This window comes from Scyliorhinus torazame, chromosome 22 (assembly GCF_047496885.1).
Source record: "Scyliorhinus torazame isolate Kashiwa2021f chromosome 22, sScyTor2.1, whole genome shotgun sequence".
Lineage (NCBI taxonomy): Eukaryota > Metazoa > Chordata > Chondrichthyes > Carcharhiniformes > Scyliorhinidae > Scyliorhinus > Scyliorhinus torazame.
This window is the reverse complement of record NC_092728.1, coordinates 78,391,348-78,414,105: the sequence shown is the minus strand read 5'-3', so window position 1 is coordinate 78,414,105 and position 22,758 is coordinate 78,391,348. Positions and strand designations below refer to the sequence as shown.

The 22,758-nt window shown below is 41.7% G+C and overlaps 1 protein-coding gene across 6 annotated transcripts in view; it reads left to right on the top strand.

Annotated features, from left to right (window-relative positions):
* dennd1a (DENN/MADD domain containing 1A) overlaps positions 1 to 22,071 on the top strand; it is a 723,976-nt gene extending 701,905 nt beyond the window's left edge. For 2 of the 6 annotated variants that reach the window (XM_072488416.1, XM_072488415.1), the window contains 3 exons: positions 5,717 to 5,842; positions 9,954 to 10,206; positions 15,929 to 22,071. In XM_072488416.1, the coding sequence (XP_072344517.1) occupies positions 5,717 to 5,842; positions 9,954 to 10,206; positions 15,929 to 17,263 (1,714 nt within the window). In that variant the 3' untranslated portion in view covers positions 17,264 to 22,071. Of the gene's footprint in view, positions 1 to 3,251; positions 3,442 to 5,716; positions 5,843 to 9,953; positions 10,207 to 15,928 lie in introns of those variants that run through there. The other 4 variants (XM_072488418.1, XM_072488417.1, XM_072488421.1 and 1 more) reach the window with 3 other exon arrangements.
* The last annotated feature ends 687 nt before the right edge of the window (positions 22,072 to 22,758 follow it).

Below are 22,758 nucleotides of genomic sequence, written 5' to 3'. Positions count from 1 at the left end.
GCAATGTGGTTGACTCAAGAGCGGTAGGGAGAGGCAATAAATGCTGGCACAGCCAGCAATGCCCACGTCCCATGAACGAATAAAAAATAAAATAAATCATGGCTGGTCAATTTTTGAAGGGAATCAAAGAAGGCCTTCAATTAAGGATTTTATTACCTCAATTCAAGAAAGTTAATTAGGATCAATTTTTCACTTAATACATCTGAATAGAAAATATATAATTCATTTTAAAATCTGGTGTTTTATTGATGTACATCTGTGAAATAAGGTGTGGTAGCCATCCATTAAACAGTAACAATTTAGTTCAATAACAAAATAAATTTTATATTTTTTAAATTTGATGAGTAGAATTTAACATGTTTATATCTGTACATTGTCCTGCAAAATTAGAATTTTCTTATTTACTGGAATATAATGATGCAAATTTTATTGAGAATCAACAGCTCCCTAGTGATAGGCCAGAAAGTTCCCACATTCATACTTTAGTCTGCCCTGAGTTAGCTGACTTTATCCTAGGAAGCTGCCAGGTTGCTCTAATTGGCTTTAAAGATAGCAAAGGTGGTCAAGCTTCCCACGCCTGCTCACTACCCTACAACCCCTGGTGGCAGTATGCATTGTGAGGTGGCATTGGTTCCCATTCTGTCGTCATGAACAGTTGTCAGATGTGGAATGTACCCAGCAGGGAAAGCAACTCAGGGAGCAAACAGCCATGGCAAAGAAGAAAGCGTAAATGCTTTTTTTTTAGCTGTAATCAACTTTAGTCTGATAGACATCTCTCATTTCTTTTATTTTTAATGTGACTTTAAATTTTATTTACAGAATATTACACAAATTTAAATGATAATTGCTAGCACAGCTGGATATATCTGATCATTAAAGTCATGCTGTGTGATATATTTGAGCAAATGAGTTGGGAAAGATGTGTGCCTATTCCCTACCACGTGCAAAAAGTCAGTGCAGAATCCCATGTACGTTCATGAACTGACCACACCACCCATTACATTAAGTCACATATACATTCAAAGCACTTTTCGTTTCCATTTCTGGGCATTGTGTCTGGAAGCTTGCTACACAGTTGAGATGCTAACTGGAAAAATTAGATTTGTGCCATCTGTGGAAAAATTGCAGGAAAGTAATTTCCACATCCTGCTAAAGACATAGAAATTGCAAACATCCAAATTTTAGTGAGTGAAATTAATGGACAATCGGCAAGAAGCTGCAGCTAAATGATGCTGAGATGGTTTGGAGGCAGAATGTGTAAGGATGTTAAAAGCAAAAGGAACCACAAAGGGTGATCCAGTCTTGAAATATAGATGTTTTGCACAGTTTCTCCTCTGTTTTCATCTTTAAAACAGTTGAACTTGTCAGCATAAGGAGGCCAACATTTGAATTTGGGATCAGGGCCAGTCCAACATGTTGAATGCTGTGATTTGTGGTGAGAAAGCCATGTGATTTGGATTTGCTGAAATGACTTCTTTTACAAACTCAGCAGATTTTTTTATTATCAACATTGTTGAATCTTTGTGCAAAGTGTTCCAGCATGTGAAATATATTTATTTAGTGCAACACTTGGCAGAATTCCATTTTATTTTCCCTTTCCTGTCAGTGTTCGTGATGTCTATATGGGAACGTTTTACTTCCTTCAGGCATGTTACAAATAATCAGGCAAGATGTTTACCATCTAGTGTTTCAACAGGGTGAAGCCTTTTACTCCTTTTCCATAATTTGATAACTGTGCTTGTGAAGTGATAGTAGAAACCTAAAATTAGAAGTGTAAGTGATTATAGCTGTTGTTTGCAGGGCTTCCTGTTTATTTCATGTTCTTGCACCAGCAATTAGATTTTTATTTCCTAATGCAAATGAAGTAAAAGCCACATACATTATCTTGCCCCAGTCATCGACCCACTGAATTCTGATCATTATCCTGAGATTATAACAGATCAAATCCTCAAATTCTGAGATTGCGTGAAGCATCTGGGTTTGCAAACCTTCTAATTTGTGTGTGCTATCATTAACAACCTCTAGAAATGCCACTTGATAAGCACAACAGTGATTACGTAATGCCGGAGATGTACGGTTATAAATAAAATGTGAATTGTGACCAAAGCCTGTGCCAGCCACATAGCTGCTGTTACCAGAAAGTACACAGTTAAATTACCCTAGATGTAAAGCTGATAAAAGTTTTGTGGATCACCATGCTTTTAGGCTGGGAAATCCTTTGGAACTGCACCTCCTCTGGCCAGCAAAGCAGCTCTGAATACTTTTCCAGCTTTGTTTCTAACCCTAGCATATCACATTCAATTTGATATTTCATGATCTCCTCTACTGTATGGTTCCATTGTGCTTCATCAGTCCAAAGATGTGCAGGTTAGGTGGATTGGTCGTGCTAAATAAATTGCCCCTTAGTGTCCAAAAGGTTAGGTGGGGTTACTGGGTTATGGGGATAGGGTGGAGGGGTGGGTTTAAGTTGGATGCCCTTTCCAAGGGCCGCTGCAGACTCGATGAGCTGAATGGTCTCCTTCTGCTCTGTAAATTCTATCAGTTGTCTCTTTGAAAGAACTGTCCAGTTAGTCCCATTCCTCATATCCCTGCAATATTTTCCCTTTCAGATATTTATCCGAATCCCATTTGAAAGTTACTATTGAATCTGCTTCCACCTTCATTTAAGACAATGCATTTCCAGATCATCAAATCGCATTTTTAAAAAAAAGGTTTTTTCTCGTGCCTCTGGTCCCTTTGACACTTAAATTTGTGACTTCTGATTGCCAACCCTCCTGTACCCAATCTACTGTATTAAACCCCCTCATAATTTTGAAAATTTCCCCTTAATCTTTCCTGCTGCAAGGAAAGCAATCCTAGCTTCCCTCGTCTCTCTGCATATCCAAAATACTTTTCAATTAATTCCTTGAACTTATTCAAACCCAACACCTCGGTTCCTGGAATATTTTTCCGCTGTTGCTCACCGTGCACCGCCGAATTTGCAGTCTTATCAAATCCCTGTTGACCGCGATCGTGCAAAAATGTGTCTCCATCCTTCTGAATAGTACGGAAATAACAAGTTAGAAGCTATAGAGAAAAGTAAGCAGTCACTTTCCATTACTGTCCTTGTAATTTCTGCTGCATTTGGTGTTTAAACTCCGCATCCGGCGATGCATGTGATGAATCTACCATGGTCCTCTTCCAGCTGCTTTGAGAGACTCAGTGCCACTTGATGTATACTGACACTTATGGTTTTGTCGTTCCTCATCTAGGTGTACTGGCATGGAAGAGAGATGCGGAATTACCTGCAATACACAAGTCTAACTGTTTATGAAATGTCATCAGTGTATATCTTGTGCAATATACCTTGCACATAGGATTGGAATACCCTATAAAATTTGATAATATTGATATTCCGAAATAACCTTGTTAATTCTTTGATTATATGTCTACTTAAAAAAACATACTTCAAGTCAAATATAAATATTTGTTTAAAGTAACCAGAATATGAGCAATTGTTTAATAATGAATAAAACTCTGCTTTGCCCGAGAAAATGTGCATGTAAATAAAATAACTTTCCCTCTTGACAGTGTGCCAACTATGAACATTAGAATTAGTGAACTACTCAGTTCTCTACCCAGAACAATTCTAATCTGACCACTAGAAGGTGTAAATCTCCCTCTGATCTTTTTTTTGTCCTTTGGTCTGGGGATTTGAGTATTTCAAGAATTGACTCTTCCCAATCATAAAACATTCTGCCACATTCCCCACCGTGGAGATTTTGGAGTAATACTGCCATAACTGTTCTTGAGATCCTGCTGCTCTAAACGACCTCTTCATTTATGCAACCCATTTCCAAGATTCCATTCTGTTGATTTGTTTGCCTTGGTTTCACGCCGAAATGTTCCTTTTTCCACCCTGAAATCTTTCGTGGATGCGCCATAATACTCCTTACTAGCACCGTGAGGCAACACACAGTTACGGTAATTAAAGAAAAATACTGCAGATCCGTAAATCCAAAATAAAAACAGAAAATGCTGGAAGAACTCTGTAGACCTGGCAGAATCTGTAGAGCGAAATAGAGTTAATATTTCAAGTCCCGTGCGTGAGGCTTGGTTCAATCCAACTCAGAAGTAATTTTTAGGATGCACCTGACTAAGCCCAGAATGAGTCGCTTTTCAGAGGTGGAAGACAAGTGTGACCACTGCTTTAGAGGTCTGGCTAACCAGGTGCACATGCTCTGATCTTGTCCCAAGCTTGTGGGGTTCTGGGTCTCCTTCTTTAGCACCATGTCAGCGATTCTGAAAATTGAGCCAGAGCCCTGTCTCTTAGTGATCATGTTTGGGGTATCAGACTCGCTGGAGCTGCAGACGGGCGCAGGGGCCGATATCCTGGCCTTTGCCTCCCTGATTGCCCGGAGGCAAGTGGTGATGGAGTGGAGGACAGCTTCTCCACCCAGTGCCTCAGTGTGGCTGGGAGATCTGATGGAGTTCCTAGACCTCAAGAAAGTCAAGTACACCGTGAGGGGAGCAATTGAGAGGTTTTACCGAAGATGGCAGCTGTTTATTGTTTATTTCAAGGGGTTGGTCACCGTTATTTGCTGAGAGAGGGGGAGGGATTAGGTTGTGCGAGGGGTTACGCTATGTTTTGGGGTTTATGTTTGTATTTATGTTTTATTCTGGTCTATTACTTTGTATTATACAAAATGAAAATTTTTTAATAAAAGTATTTTTTTAAAACAAAACATTTGGAAATCCAGAGTTCCAAAGCAACGTCATATTGGGCTTGAAATATTAACTCTGTTTCTCTTCATGAATGTCACCAGAGCTACTGTGTTTTTCCAGCAATTTCTAGATCACACCATTCTGGTACTTAATTTACAGCTGAAAAAGTATTTCTATTCTTTTGACTGTTCCCTTACTATTACTGTCAGAACAAACTCTCGGGCTCCCTCAATAGCCTCTTGTCTCAATGTCCTACCCAATGGATAGTCACCAACTTCCCAGTCCACCCATGGGCCTATCAATTCATGGAATATGTATTCCAGGAATGCTGCAGCGTCCTTCCGGTGGCCTGGCATTATGTTCAGAAAGTCTGAAGTTCTAAAACTAGAAGTCAGAGACGCTTTCCCCTCGCGTCATTCCAGATGTATAAAGTGTTCAAGGTCTTCCTCATTATGTGAACTTCAACTGTGCTACCCCTCAACCCTCAACTTTTTCTTAAAAGTTTAATTAAATCAAGCTCGACAGATTAGTGATCAGCACCTCTAATTAACAGTAAGCTGAACTTTATTCAAATTTCACATTCTCTTTCTCTCCAGCTGTTAGTTCGTGCTCAAGACTAGCTGTTATCTTTCTAAATCTTTTGGGTGTATTTTGAAGCTTAATCTCCTTGATTATCACTTTCTTGTAGCACACCTTTACCCATCTGTCATTCTGTGGTTCCTGTTTTTACTGATGAAATGCAATACTGCAATGGAGTAGCAGCGTATAGATAAAGATTGCCCCAAGCAACAGCAGGCCAATGTTTTAATAAAGATTTCAAAAATCAATGTAGCTATAGTATAAGATAAATATTGGTATCCCAACATGAAATGTTTATGCTTCATCTAATTCTGAAGTACAGTGGTTTGAAAGCTGATGCTTTCACATCTCTCAGCCTGAGAATGGTCTTTATTTGTGGACAGTGATTTGCTCTTCAGTGAGTAAGTTTCAATTTTCTTCCTGTTTTCTTCAGCATCGTAAGACCCACACGACACTACACAGTCTTCCTTTCTGAGGATTCTTCTGATGATGAACTTCACCATGAAGAGGACTCTATATCTGCCTTCTCTGAAAGCTTTCTCTTCACTCCTTTTGAATGGTCTCCTGGCTCTTTCATTTATCTTCTTTTGATTGAGAAACTTGTGTGACTTGCTTATAAATGTAGTTTCTACAGTATACATCTATTTAAATACATGGCCGCCTAGAGTTGAGAAAAAATGGCAGGCCACACATATTCAGTGCCTATTATAAACTAATGCATTCTATTTTCTCAGGTTTTGCAAAACCTAAATCTTTTGCTACTGGTCAGTATATTTACTGCAAAGGTTGTGTAGCAGCCATTCCTATTGACCATGCAGTCATGGATTTATACACTGCCAATATTTTAGTTAATCATATAACTGGAAACCAAAATGCAAAGATGTTGATCTAACATGTGCAAACCAGGAATTTGTTTGTCAATGGTTATTTCATGACAATTGAAAGATAGTATGAATCTAGTAACTATTTGCTCAATAAGTCACAATTTCCAGCATTATAGCTTTATCTCTCTTGAACTATCAAAAGGAAATCTTGAATTACCAAAGAATGCACTAGGAGCATATTTTAAAGCTATGCTGCTGTTATATTTTCTGTTAGCTTGAGAGTTTCAAGTTGAATTTCTCTTCCGGTTTCATTTCTTACTGTCTAAAATACGACAACAAGTAAATAATGTTTTGTCTATCAAAAATTAGCTACTAGGCAATGCACCATTGTGGCTGTCCTGGGCATAAGTTATCTGCTCAATTGGTAAACCAGAGACCCAGAGTAATGCTCTGGAGGCCCAGGTTCAAATCCTGCCAATGCAAATGACAAAATTTGAATTCAATAAATATCTGGAATTAAAAGTCTAATGAAACCATTGTCGATGGTCGTAAAACCCCATCTGGTTCACTGATGTGCTTTAGGGAAGGAAATCTGCCATCCTTACCTGACCTGGCCGACATGTGACTCCAGACTCACAGCAATGTGGTTGACTCTCAGAGACTGCCCCCTCGAGGGCAATTAGGGTGGGCAATAAATGCTGGCACAGCCTGCGGCGCCACATCACAGGAACAAATAATTTTTTTAAATTGGTGTCAAGGGCTAGGATAGATATCTGTTGAAGGCACACTAGTTAACTATGTATTTCAGTCAGAATGCAATGTGAGAAAGATTTGGACTAAAATTCTAAACTCTGCATTCTTGTGAAAGCACTACCAGTTATAATTAATGTGATAGCCCAGTAGATGGCACTTTTGGAAACAAGACCAAGGCATCATGACAATCTGAATCTCTATATTCATAATATTTGATTGGATTATTTTGGCTTGAATACTTTTCTACAATACTTTTCTAAACAACCTCTGTGACATATCAAGTATTGTATTTCTCTAAATAATTACAATTTTAACACATTACAAATTAATGAAGAATTGCAGAATAAGGATCTTATTCTGAGACAATTAATTTGCAAAGTCTTCCTCCTGAAGATAATAAGCTCCATACAATACTGTTCCCATTTGAGTATTCTCTGCAGGCCATTCATATGTAATCCTATTTTAAATTGCTTTTGACTTGCCTTTCATGATGAGTTGTAACTGCAAGTACTGAGAGTGTTTAATGATCATAAGGTCCTTTGAGTTGGCTTTCATTTCTTCCAGTAAAATTTTGCAATCCCTTTTGCAGGACTGAGGAATTAATTTAATATCTTCTTAGTCTAAGATAGAAGGTATTGAAGCAGTGATTCATTAAGACAGGTGATATGATTGGAGCTCTGCCAATGTGTGAGAATGTAATAGTTTGATTCAGGAACTGTGCAGTCACCTTTTCAAAATTATAGTGGAATATCAAAAATCACTCGACACAGAGATGGCAGAAGTACAAAGGAGATACAGAGGATATAGCCCGAGTGTGACTGCTCACCAATCACTGTTCCCATCACATATTTACACACTCTTACAGAGATGCCTGTGACCATGTATACTGCTTATCGCATGACTATATGAAAAAAAAGGGCTCGACCAAACCTTAGGATTTATCAGGCCACAATTTGATCAGGTCTCAACTCCTAAATCAATCAGACCTACAGCTATGTGCCACTACTACACTTGAGTTTACAATTCTATTTGCCCCTGGCCCATTGTGCAACTATTCCCCCATGTTCTTTCCCCTGTAAAAGTATTTACGCTGCTGAAGCGGCCTGTCTGCCAATTGTAATACTATTATAGTGCTTTATTGGAAATCAGAGTTTTATGTTCACCAAAAAACTGACTCCAGATCCGATATTGGGTGGAATTTCCCCCCAAAATGGCCATGTCAGGTTCTGACTGAAAACCAGTGTGTTTCTCCCCAGAAACACAGCCAGATATTCTGCCCAGATCGTCTGACACTTTGTCAGGAAAAAAATTGTTGGGTGCGTTTAGTGGCATCACTCACAGGGTGGGGCCTCATAGAACTGGTAGGCCGAGCTGCAGAGTTTGGGGTGCACTTTTTAAAGGGCGCACCGATCAGTGAGAACATTGAATTTGTCCCCGTTTCCCTCCCCTGCAGAGATGCAGGCCCATTTCCCCCCACCCACCATGGAGGTATTGGGGGCGCACCCCCCCCCCCCTCCCCCCACCGCCATGCATTCTACAGCACGCAACCCTCTCCCCTTCCCCTATGGAGAAGGGTTTCCCCCATCAGAGCCCCTGTACCAGGGGGCACTTCCCAGCCTGGGCCCTCAACTTTGGGGCCTCCAGGCACCTTCTCTCTCTCCTCCCCCCTCCCCCCTTCCAAAGGCATGGTCATCACGGCTGGTTTTCAATTTCAAAATTAGAAACAAATTATGCCAGTGTGACGTCATCTACCAGGAGTGGAGCATCACACGGGCTGGAAGGTACATCAATAAAGTTGTTTAGTTATATTTAAATTTATTTAATAATAACCTTTTATTGTCACAAGCATGAAGTTACTGTGAAAAGCCCCTAGTCGCCACATTCCGGCACCTGTTCGGGTAAGCTGGTACGGGAATTGAACCCGCGCTACTGGCCTTGTTCTGCATCACAAACCAGCTGTCTAACCCACTGAGCTAAACCAGCCTATTTAAATGAATGGAAATCAGGTTTGCGCCCTTTCTGGCCTTAGACCTGATCGCGTCACCGGCAGGGTGCTGGGGAGATCTCAACAGAGATCCTGCTGCTGTAAATGTCATTAGGGCCCTCTTGTGAGATTTAGCAGTCATAAAGGGATTTGCATGCATGTCAAACAGGCCTGAAAAATCACACCCATTGAGTATTTCTTCAAAGGGTAAATTAAATGAGCAAAATAATCAGGGCTGCAAACAAACCTTAAAAAACCATTTAGGCTATTTTAAGAAATACTTTAATGGATTCTTTAAACTTAAAAATCGTTCTCAAAACAGCACGTTCAAAAATAACTTAATCAAGATTGTTTATGAAGTACGACAATTCATTCTTTTTAACAAGTCAAGCAATTGGCTTTATAGACTGTGTTCCACTAAAGTAGCTCTGGACTAAAATTACACACTAGAAATAAGAGCACAGGTAGATCATCCATCACATCATGCCTGCTCCAGCATTTACTATAATTGTGGCTGATCTTGGGCAGGACAAACTCACGTACTAACTTAGACTCAGGCAGTAGCACAATGCATAAAATTGAAAACTGCTATATGTTGGCACGAAACCTGGAATCAATATTTATCATGACAGCTAGGACAATAAAATAACTGCTTTGTGTTCTGTGGTAATGTGGCTCGACTTGCTGGGTAACACAGTGGTTAGCACTGCTGCCTCACAGTGCGAGGGGCCCGGGTCATTTCCGACCTCGGGTAACTGTGTAGTTTACACATTCTCCCCGTTTCTGCTTGGGTTTCCTCCAGTGCTCTGTTTTCTTCACACAGTCCAAAGATCTGCTGGTTGGTTGGATTAGCCATGCTAAATTGCCCCTGAAGGTGGGGTTGCAGGAATAGGATGAGGGGATTGGGCCTTGGGTAGTATGGTCATTCAAAGCGTTGGTGCGGACTCGATGGGCCAAATGGCCTCCTTCTGCACTGTAGGGATTCTATGATTCTATGACTTGGCATTTTACAGGTTCTTACAATGGCAAATATGAAATAGTTTAAGTAAGTGTTCTTCTTTCTTTCAGAGACTAACCTAATTTTGTCTGTCTTTTCACCGAATTACCAGGCCTCAACCATATAAAACATTGAAGGAATCCGATATAGTTGATGGAGAGGTTTTGAGTGCAGAGAAAAGGCACGGGCCAGCTATGTTTCCCAGTCTCGCAGTGCCGGGTAGGAATATGGATGTAAATTTATTGGATGAAATCTTCAGCAGTATAAAGGTAACCTCCCAACACCAGCCTCTCAGCCAAGCTAAAAGTATGGAAGATCTGAGGACACCTAAAGAGGAAGAAATGGAAAATCCATTTGGACATCAGGTTTGTGCAAATGATTTGGGCCTGTTCATATATTTTTTGACCAACCCACAATAACCATATTCTTCATGCATTGTCCTGATGACGTTCCAGTACATTCAAGTAGGCAGGAAAAGGCAATTGATTGTGAAATGAAAAGAAATAGCTGCACAGGTGAGACCCATTTGTGCAGTAAAATTAGAAAAAAAAATAGTTACATTCAGAAGTGGGATGCTACATCCACCCCACTTAAGTCTCTGACAGGGGGGGGAAGCGTGTGGACAGACTTCCTGTCTCACCGCCAATTAAGGCCCCTAAGTGAGCCTTATCCCACTGCCATTGGTTTTAACCCAGTTTCAAGCAGGGCTCTCGCCGTGTGGTGAGCACGACAAGCAAACCCATGCAAGGTTGCTTGTGCGCTCAGAGATGGGGAGGATGTGTTTCCTTATTCAAAGGCACTGTGTCCGATTTGAGAGAACCAGCATCGGTAGGAAGGGGCCCACTGAAAACCACGCCCCAGCCTTTGCTTGATGACAGCCCCACCCCCCCTCCCCATACCATCACCGAGTCACTAACTGAGGAAATAAAATAAGGGCACCTTCAACTTTGGGATGGGGAGGAGATGGTGAGATCCTGGGAGAGGATTAGTTTGGGGGAGGAGAGTTCAATTAGAGTGGGTGAACTCACTAAGAGAAGATTAATTCCCAGTAGGCAAGGCAGTGGTACACCACTCCCCACCCCCCCCAACCCAACCACAGATTGGTTACAGCACTCGCACATTGTGCCTGCAATTTAACTAGTGCTATTCACCGGCCTGCTCCTTGTAGCCCTGCACCTTTTCTTTTCAGATCACAGAATCTCCACAGTGTAGAAGGAAGCCATTCGGCCCATTGAGTCCACACAGACCTTCCCAAGAGAACTGCTCCCTAGTCCAAACACCCGTCGTAACCCCACCCAACCTGCACATCTTTGGACACCAAGGGAGTTTAGCATGGCCAAACACCTAATCTGCGCATCCTTGGACTGTGTGAGGAAAGGGGCGGCACGGTGGCACAGAGGTTAGCACTTCTGCCTCACAGCACCAGGGAGACAGGTTTGATTCCAACCTCGGGTGACTGTGTTGAGTTTGCACAATCTCTCCGTGTCTGTGTGGGTTTCCTCCGGGTGCTGCGGTTTCCTCCCACAGCCCAAAGCTGTGCAGGTTAGGTGGATTGGCCATGCTAAATTGCCCTTAAGTGTGCAAAGGTTAGGTTGGGTTACAGGGATGGGGCGGGGATTTGGGTCTATATAGGGTGGTCTTTCAAATGGTCGATGCAGATTCGATGGGCTGAATGGCCTCCTTTGCACCGTAGTGATTCTATTCTAAACCGCAACACTCTGGGGAAATCCGCTCAGACACGGGGAGAATGTGCAAACTCCACACAGACAGTCACCTAAGGAACCCGGGTCCCTGGTTCTCTGAGGCAACAGTGGTATCCACTTTGCCACCTTGCCACCAGTAATACAATTTTGCCCCTCTCCCCCACACATACTAATTAGCCCCCCTTTCCCCCAGACACCTAGCAATTAGCCTCCCTTCTCACTACTGCCTCACGCAAAGTTATTAGCCCGCTCTGGCCCACACACAGTAACTATCTCCCTCTGCCCTACATACGCACTGCACACAGGCAGGAGCAAAAAGGCAATGGGCACGATTCTCCGGAAATAGTTTGAAGAGTGGCAGTGAGCGGGAACTGCCGAGAGCTTCCTGACGTTCGGCCCAACGTGGCCGGCAACACAATACAACTTAACGAGGCCCAATGGGCTTACGCGGCAAATGAAGGGTCGCCAGGCGATTCGCCAGGACAGCACTTGCCAGCCCCACAGTAACGAGGTCGAGAAGCTCTTAAACAGCACTTGTACAGCCAGCCCCACTCAGCTTGCGGCCATGGAGCCGAGATGACCGGCTCCAAATTTTGGAGGCCAGGAGGGATGTTCTGTTCCCCGGAGGGTGAGCCACTGGGCAGCCAGAGCCACATGGGATAAAGTGTCAGCGACCGTCAGCTCAGGAGGTTTGACCAGGAGGACTGGCCGCCAGTGCCGCAAGAAGGTCAGATACCTACACCCGACCGCACGCGTGAGTTGACACTACCAACCAACCCCCCCCCCCCCCCCCGAAACCTTCACGCAACCAGCCCCCCCCCCCCCCCCAACGTTCCATTTGCCGTCCAACCCACCTTTCAATCCCCCTTCACCCCAACCCTCATGCGACATGATTGCCCATGCATGGGGATCCACTTGGGATGCGTGAAGTGCTCACGTAACCACAATGCCAATTCCCATAGCCTTTAGCCGCATGGCCAGAGGCGTCCACGCTCAGTGGGAGTTATGGGTGATCGTTGGACAAACAGGCAGGGACGAGGGCTTCCCCCGGAATGGGGGTACACGATCCAAGGGTTGGCATGGAGGACCCGCGCATGGTCCACCCGCCCCCATCAGCAGAACCCCCCGAAACCACAGCCCCCCCCCAATGGTTGCCCACCCCCAACCGGGGCTTCACTCTGAGTTACCCCCCTCCCCCGAGCACAGGGACAGCATGCCCAGCACCCCAGGACTCACTGCCTGTGTTTTTCAAAAGGAGCACTAATCGGCTTCAGCGTAACCACTTGCTGGGTAGGCCGCTGGATCGCGGTAGGCTGTTGGATATGGGGTGGCTCTCGTTAATTGTATGGAAATTGGGCTTAAGTGGTAATAATTGGTTTCTCGCCACGCTACGGCAGGATCCCAATTTCACCTACAGGAGCAGGCCGGCTGCATCGCGGTTGCCATTTTTGCCCCCTCCCGCTCTTCACCAGCCTCATTGCGCTTTCGCTCGAACGAGACAAAGCCAGAGAATCGCACCCAATATTTGAAGCAACCACATTGCCTCCCAGCATTGATTTGGGGTGAATCCAGGGCTGCATTACTTGTGGAAACTTGAGGATTGTGGTGGGACAGGATATTGAAAGGAATTCCGGATGGCTGGTGTTTCTGGATTTCAATCTGGCGAGGACACAGAAATGGCGTCCTGCCAAGATTTTGCACACGAGGTTAGAAATATGGAACAATCCCAGCAAATACGGGGCAGATGGTCAGGGATCCAGCGACACTACTCGGCCTCGGGTGGATATTGTACTGGCAGCAACCATTGCCTCACCAGTGACTGTGGCCTCTGATTAGCCGGTAGCTCTTGGTGTATGGGATATGGTCAGGATTTTGCGGTGCAGCCTTTTACTTTCGGTAGGAGCAGACAATCCCAGCAGTGGGCGGGGCCAGAAAATCCCACCCGTCCTCTCCTCATGGCTCTTGATCCTCCGTAAGATTCTCAGCTGTCCGCTTAAGAGGTGTTTAATTTAGTGGGCTTTCCCTAAAAGTGGCTACATAGGACTCTCATCGGCTCTCCAGCCACTATCACCTCCATTAAATACCACCCAATTAGTCAGAAAAGGACCTCAGAGTGATGTGTCTTACTTTTAACACAGTGAAGATGCAGAAATAAAGGAGGGTGTATAATACGGTGTATTCGGAGCTTTGAAGAGAAGAGAAAATCTCTTATTGTCACGAGTAGGCTTCAATGAAGTTACTGTGAAAAGCCCCTTAAGGACATAAAAGCCCCTTAAGGAATAAAGGACAAATGTGAGGTCATGCATTTTGGAAGGTCTAATGCAGCTAGGGAATATAAAGTGAATGGTAGAACCCTCAAGTGTTCAGAGAGATCTAGGTGTACAGGTCCACAGGTCACTGATAGGGGCAACACAGGTGGAGAAGGTAGTCAAGAAGGCATACGGCATGCTTGCCTTCATTGGCCGGGGCATTGAGTATAAGAATTGGCAAGTCATGTTGCAGCTGTACAGAACCTTAGTTATGCCACACTTGGAGTATAGTGTTCAATTCTGGTCGCCACACTACCAGAAGGATGTGGAGGCTTTAGAGAGGGTGCAGAAGAGATTTACAGGATATTGCCTGGTATGGAGGGCATTAGCTATGAGGAGCGGTTGAATAAACTCGGTTTGTTCTCACTGGAACGATGGTGATTGAGGGGCGACCTGATAGAGATCTACAAAATTATGAGGGGCATAGACAGAGTGGATAGTCAGAGGCTTTTCCCCAGGGTAGAGGGGTCAATTACTAGGGAGCATAGGTTTACGGTGCGAGGGGCAAGGTTTAGAGGAGATGTACGAGGCAAGTTTTTTACACAGAAGGTAGTGGATGCCTGGAACTCGCTGCCGGAGGAGGTGGTGGAAGCAGGGACGATAGTGACATTTAAGGGGCATCTTGACAAACAAATACATGAATAGGATGGGAATAGAGGGATACGGACCCAGGAAGTGTAGAAGATTTTAGTTTAGACCGGCAGCATGGTCTGCACAGGCCTGGAGGGCTGAAGGGCCTGTTCCTGTGCTGTACTTTTCTTTGTTCTGTGAATAATCAAGAGAGAAAGTCTTGAGGAGTAATAGCTTTAGTAGCATCAGTAACAAGGAGAGGGATTGAAGCTAGGAGAAGGCTTGCTATAGGGATGAGAAACTTTCTTGTGCCTTGTCCGGCGTTGACAAACTCCAAGCAAATTCCCGAGTCATGGCTCTGCTTTCTAACTGGGTGAAGTTGGCTGCTGTTAATACTTTAAAAACACTGCCCTTGCATTTGTCTGGGATGCGTGAGACACTCCCGATCCTAGTGAACAGCAGCAGCTCCTCCTCAAGGGTGCATTGTTTCTTTTTAAAGTCCATTCCATAGTTTAGTTTTAAGTAGCTTGATGGCGAAGAGTGTTAAGTAATGGGTTAAGAGACATTGCAATTAGTTGTCTCATTTATGTTAAGTATCCATTAATTGACACTGATATGTAAAGGGGCTTCAGGTGGCCTCTGTCAGGTGGTGTGTGGTTAAGAGTTTTGTGCAGAGGCTGTGGAAGTGAAATAAATGGTGTTTGGTGAAAAGGAACAAGAACTTTAGACTCTTCATATCACAGTAACTAAAAAGGCTAACAAAGAGACAATCTCTTTATAAATAAGATCTGCCTGTTGTGGAAATGAACAGGTGAAATTTATTCATCATGTCATAGAAAGAAACCAGACTCATATTTTGAAAGCTGCTAATGTTTGTCCGTATTAGCGTAGTGAGCTATGTCAGTCAAAATTCTGAGTTGTATAGTTTGTGTTGATGAACATTAGAAATTGCTTGGTCACATAGCTAACCCACAAGACTTTGTTCAGTGCATTGTTGTAATCTGCAATAGGGCCCATAAATTAATTTAATGCCTTGTAATCAGTTTGTAGATTCATGCCGACCTTAACCGCCTTAAGGGCGGCATGGTAGCACAGTGGTTAGCACAGTTGCTTCACAGCTCCAGGGTCCCAGGTTTGATTCCCAGGTTGGGTCACTGTCTGTGCGGAGTCTGCACGTTCTCCCCGTGTCTGCGAGGGTTTCCTCTGGGTGCTCTGGTTTCCTCCCACAGTCCAAAGATGTGCAGTTTAGGTGAATTGGCCATGCTAAATTGCGCTCAATGTCCCAAAAGCTAAGGTGGGGTTACTGGGTTATGGGGATATGGTGGAGATGTGGGCTTAGATAGGGTGATCTTTCCATGGGCCGATGCAGACTCGATGGTCGAATGGCCTCCTTCTGCACTGTAAATTCTATCATCTATGTTAACCTTTCAAAGCCCTTGTTCTATTAAATTGTAACAATGCACTATTACTATTTTAAAATATACGTTTATTAATTATCATTGCAGTGGAAAGTAATGACATCAGCTGAAAAGAGCAAGACCATGTCAGTAGGACTGCATCATACTTTGCCTCATACAAAACTTCGGAGCATGGGCCAAGATGACATGGCTCTAACTATTAAGTCTATCAATGGTTCATCAACTAACAGCATTCACTACGGAAGCTTCTTCAGTGATATTGGTGCAGAGGCTTCGAACAGGGACGGATTGGTGCCTACTTCAGATATAGTTGCAAGTGGGCAAAGCAGCATTACAATCCCAAGGCCTCATGGCAGGAAGTCAACAGAAAAGGGAATAATGCTTCCACCCCCAGTAGCTGTTAGCCGAGGAATCAAACAACAGGTATTTCCTGGAGTTAATCAAGTATCAACAGTATTACAGGATAGCTCCAAACAAGACATAGCTGTGCCCAGCACTGGCTCAGTTTCGGAAATGTTACAAGAGTCAACTGGAACTGAAAAGAAACCCCAAGCACCAGACTTAAGACAATCATTGAATTCATCTCCTCGGCCTCTGTTAAGTTCGCATGCTGTCGATATCCTGAAACCTATTAAAGTCAGTGTGGAAATGGATAGAAGAAACGATCTCTTAAGTCTTCTGGATCCGCTGAGTTCCAGTTCTAGCCTTGATAAGAGCCAATCTCCAGTTCCCAAAGGTTCAATAGCGCCTGCACCATCCTTGTCTTCAACTCCTGCTCCTACTGGTTTTGCTCCACGAGGAACTGACCTTGGAATAAGTACTCCTCCAGCCTCCTTACAATTCAGCCAAACTCTAGGGTACTCCACTTCCAGCCCAGCAACTCAGTTTCCACAGCCACCATCCTATCCATTTTCTCAAACAATGCCCGCAGCTCGTCAGTTTCCTCCGACACCGCCCTCTGCAAGTCACTTTGCTACACCTGCTGCATCTGCTTTTGTTTCAAGCTATTTGCCTTCTAATTCAGGTTTCTTCCAACCCCAGATGCCTCACAGGAACTATTCAGCACCTTCCCTTCACCATTTGTACAGTCAGCCTCCGGTTATCCCTCAGTCTGGTAATTTTATTCAGAAAACCGCAATCTCAGCAAGCCTGGGTGGTATAAGCTACCCCAAAACAGCCGGAAAAGCAGGTACAAATGTGGCGGAATCCAATCCAGAGCTTGTTGGTGCAACAAAAAATTTGACTGAGCCACCATTAGTCCCACCAAAGCCTTCCAAAGGTGTTGAAAGAATATTACAACCATCCAATCTTGGGGAGGCTCGAGATCCATTTGCAGATTTGCTTAATGCAACTAAGAAGGAGCCAGCGCCGTCACAGAGTAGAGTGGACCAGCTCAGGAGGAAATGGGAGACCTTTGAATAAAAGCAGAAATCAAAATGTTTGAATAATAGAGTGACAGTGGAACCTCTCTATACTGCTGCCTTTGGGTGCTAGATGGAAATGTATTTGATAGCATGGGATGCTTTATTCAAGAGCTGGTTTTGTTGGGTTTCTCTGATGGCTAAAGAATCATGAAGAACGCATATTATATCTGAGAATGTTACAGTGAGGAGCTACTACACTAAAAACCTGCAACAAGCCATTTACCATGGCTTGCATGTGGTCTGTTCTGTTTGGTGATTAATTGTGACTTTTGGTGTTATTTTCCTGTAAAGAAAACACTCCAGAAAAATAGCTGAAACTCGGATTGAAGTTGCCTTGTTTTCTTGATTTCTGATTTTTCTTTTTGTAATCTCAAATGACGTCATTGATGTGTAAGTCACTAATATTAATGTGCTGATATTGCAACTCACCATTTCTCAGCATTGAAACTAAGCTTTTGCATTATGCTAAGGCCTTTAGGGTACCACGCCTTATAGCTATCCGTGTAGGCATTTGCTGCACCTGTCAGTTGTAGGGCTTTTGATCCTGAAATATTTTGATAATTATACAGGATATCATGAAATGAATGCTATATTTATCTAAATTTTATCAAACATCCTGCGTTTTCCTACATCACAATGTAAAATCAATGCCTCCTGAGCATAAACTTTTTTGAAAATGTTAATTACGATAAAGTATTGTGGAATTAATGTAAATACATGTGGGTGAAACCAAAAAGGAAGCAAGGTAATTCAGTGTACAGCTATATCATGCATTTCTCTTACAGCTCAGTGTTACTGCTGTAATTCAGTCTTGTTAGTGGAGTATTTACACTGGCTTTGCTGTGAGACAGATGCTGTGTCTATTGATTGTGCCTAGGCTAATGGATAATTAGATTTGTTTAAAAAAAAATCCACAGCTCCATGTCTAATGTACAGCTACTAGTAGTGTTATTAATAATGAGCAACTTCGACTGAGTATTATAATTATAGACATAACATGCCTTGCAGTCAAGTGGAGCAAAGCTCTTGCAGCCGTTCTATAACTGGAAATAAATGATGCAAGTGTATTCTTACCACTAGCTGTTCAAATAGAAGTACCAATGCACTGGGCAACAGGAAATTGGAGTCTTGTGCTGATTCAGGAAGTAATCAAAGCACATAAATTAAATTATTGATCTCTTAATGACCTTTTAATCCATGCAGACTACTTATTTCTATTTCTTGATTTGCATCAATATGGCAGTTCTCTTTTGGCTTCTTCCAAACAATTTTGGTGATGATCAGGAAGAAATTAGCTTGAATTTTCTCAGATCCTGATAAAACCTATGCTGTATCGTTGACTTGACTGGATTTTACCCATTATCTGCCAATTATAGTTGAGTATTACTTTGGTATGATTAGGCCAAACATTAAAGTTGCACAAAAGGAAATCTAAAAGAATAATCTATTCTTGGGAATCTCTGTTAACCCATATATCGAATTAGCATTTGTTAAAACATGTTTGTTACATTTTGAGACAGGAAATCTTGTTAATGCACTTGACACTGCTTTTTAATGTTTTTCTTCTGTCCAATGCTAAGGAGTTTGGAAGGGCTTCCTCAACTGGCATTCAGGAATTATGTCTGACATGATTCTGCTTTTCTTGGATGGTGCAACGAGGTGAAAAGGGATTGAAGGACAACCCACTTGCAATTTAAAAGCTGAATATTTCAAATCCGATTTTCCTTTGTTCCACATCTGTCTTTGTTTGGCAAGTTGCAGAAACAATGCAACGTTGTTTAGAAATGCTGCCGCTTGTAAGGTTTTCTTGGGTCTCCAACCTACTCACAGTCAATGTGGTCTCTCCAATAATAAATCCAAGCTGAGCCAAGTTTAAAAGTCCTAAATAAGGGACCGTTTTCTCAGTTGCAGTACACTTTATTTTTATTCTTGCAAGTGATGTAATTGATCATGAATGCAATCACAAGTTCCACAAGTGTCAGTTCTTAGATTTGATAATAGTGACACATTTAGTATTTATAAATTGTTGTGTATTTATGCGTTCCAAATGGACACCCTCTATGCTTTACCCTTTTCCCCCAATTTGACCAAATTAGTCGATAGTTTAAATGGTTCAGGTATTGAGTCGTGTTTCATGTTTTCTTGATGAAATTGAAAGTGTTGGTACTGCTCCACTGCCACTGGTAGGTCATTTCCATTTAGAACATGATTGTCTTCAATTGCAGATGGTTTGGTTAAGCTTTAGAATGTATTCTTCGCCCAGTAATTCTCATGGAAATGGTCTTCTTGTTCCCAAAAGGGCGAGGTGACAAAATCACATATCTCCAGCAATGCCATACAAGAGGTATCCGCTGGATGTTTAAAAGTAACATGGGTGATGACTCTCATATAGGCACATGCGCATGCACACACACTTGCCCATGCACAGTCTCCAATTGTGAGCAACACACGAGTGTCGTTACATTTTATTACACAGTCTCTGCTCAAACTATTTCCAATCATTTATGAGGTAAGGATCAAAGTAGGATTGTGATCACTACTAGAACATGGAACAGACACCATAAAATACAGGCATTTAAGCATTTATATGGTCAGTATATTTAAAGTCTTTCAAATATAACTTGATATTCTGGCTGGTGCATTTTTCTCTTTTAATTGGCCTCAACCCAAGCAATACCAACTTTTAACATTTCCTTTACATTTTGAAGCAATTTTTCACCCAAGCGTTGTCACTCATATTGCTGAAGAAACTTGAAGCACTAATTGATCATTCTTACAATTAACACAAACAGTAAACCTTTTGTTTTAATTTAATTACAGAACATTGGGATTTTTGGTAGCTTTAAACATGAATAACTTTTGTGATGTTGGCAGAATATCCAAATGTAAAAGCTAGAAATTATGGCACAAGTCACTCTTAAGATAAGCATGCAGTTAACTGCCCAGTGTTTTACATTGTATATTTTGCACTGGAACATTGGTAAGCAATGATAACAACGGGAGTAGCTTTGTTGGCATGGATACTCTGCAATTGTACAAAGAGTTTGCCTTCATGGTCAAAATTCTTTCTTGTGTATTATTAGCACATAAAATAATGATGAAAACTTATTCCATTTTATCTTTATGAACAAGCTATTGCGGCCATAATAAAACTGAAATGGTTCATGAAACCACAAAAGGTTAAGATGCTACAGTTCAATACTACTGCACATTTATATTCAGATTGTTGTTTCTTTCTATCCACACTTAGTGCAGATACATATTTAAGCAAGGGGTCAGTGTGAAAATCTCTCTTAAACTAAACCTTATAGAAGCTTCTAGATAAATATTTGATCTTGAGGAACTTCTATACTTGCTATAAAAATCTGAGGTACTTATAAAGTTAATGTTGCTGCCACGATGCAGCATCTAAATGTTTCAGATAGACTTTGAATTCTAAATAATCTAAAATGTACTTTTGGGGAATCCATCTTTTTAATGGGTAATTCAGTGTTATTGAAGTCACTTTTGTTAGTTCTCGTGTAAGCTGTGGTACACACATTTCCTGAGAGTTAGGACTCTGTATTACTTGTGCCTCAACCTTTGTGAAATGTACAAAGCTATGATAGTCTGAAGCTGAGGTAATACACAAAATAGTGTCTACGTTAGTAAACCTGTTAGATTTACCCAAAACCTTTGCAGTAATCCCTAATATGATCGTAGTAAACCCCTGGCATTGTACAGTATGATGTTGGAGGCCCTAGCCTGTTTTGGGATTCTTTTCAAACGCTTACACATTGCTTGGCCAAATAAGTTGCTGCTAAATAAGTGTATCAAGTTTCTGGAGATATTGTAAAGAATATTTCTGTTACAGCAGTGCTTGTCAGGTATGCAGCTTTGTTCTATGCATCTATTACTATTTTAATATATTTGTCAGTAATAACCATGAATAATTTTTGTGTATTGAATTTTAAAGTGTGCAGTCAAAACATTTAATTCTCCCTAAAGGGTTTACTTAACATATTTAATAACAGCAAAACAGATTTAATAAGTGACTGGTAGTTTTTCCACTGAGCTTCAATCTAGACTGACTGCAGATATAACTATACCTATGGTGAATTTCAACTGACATTGCATTAACCAATAGCTAATACATGTTTATTTGTGATTGGAGTTATAGTACATCTAGTATTTTTAACCGAGGCCTCAGTGACACTTTAATCTTAATAACTGCTATTAGCAGTGTTTCCTCAAGTATTATGGAGTGCCCATGGTTTTCATTTTAAGGATCTATTATTTCATAGTGGAAGCTTACTGACACTAATTCTCAGTTCAACATTTTTCAAAGGACAATTCAGGAACACAAATATATGCCAGATGTTCAGTATGATTTGTTCAAAAAAAAAGTCCAAGTAAAGTTATTCCAAAAATGCATAAGGCAAATTATTTCAGCATTTGTCAGGCCTCTATCCCCCTGGGCTTCAAGAGTTCTCTATTTGTGGCTACTTTCCCAAAGTTGGTTGTATATACAGATTTCTGCAGTTTTCTGTCCAAAGACACTGTTTTGTTGATTTCTGAAGAGAATTGGAATCAAAGATATATAGATATTGGTTCACTGCACGTTTTACTATTCGTAAAAATTGTATAGCACAGAAACAGCAGGGCTGAGATTCAGTGCAATATTATTTTTGTGTTCTGTTATTGGTTCTGACTCATACGACTGTGAACAAATGACTTTTGTAATTAAGATGGCGGAATGGAATTGTAAACTGACAGAGTGATGCCATGGGACTCGAAAGTAATAAAAGTAATGATTCTCCTGTGTAATCGCTCTCTGTTTTTCCTCCATTATTTATTAGGTCTATATTTTAGTTCCCCGCAGCTGTACTTGTACAGAAAGTTTAATGACTCTCTTAATTGTTGTCAATCTCAGAAGATACTGTCACAAGAATCTTTTTTTTTTTTTATGTATGGCAGTGCTCCAGGTTCGCAAAAGCATTGGAAAATAACACTGGAGACATGTCGCTGTCCTGAGGTTCAGTTATTAATACTCAGCTAAAAACCTAACATACAAAACTGAATAAATTACAAAGGGTTCTTTCTGCAAAGTCAGCAAAAATGAGCACCCAATTAACTTGATGGGCTTTGAATATTCCGCATTCTTGTGGACATGCTGGAAAAAGGTCCTATGCCAATGGAACAAAGGACAATTTTTTTTAAACTTTGGCATTCTAAAGTTGTGCATTTGCAAGAATGTTTTAAAATTTCAGAAATCCAGATTAAATTCACCCTAACGTTTAGGAACCGAGAAATTGAAAGCTTGATTTTTGTTCAACAATTTCAATCAGTTTTTGTCAGTCTAAAAGACAACCTTTATGGTCATTTTCAAAATTAGTTCATAGTTACTACCAGTTCCAGAGAAAAACACAGACTTTACTTCTCTTTTTGAGCTTGATTTTATTGTTGCCCATGCAAAGTGGTTCAGTTGGTAACACGCTCAACAATGAGCGGCAA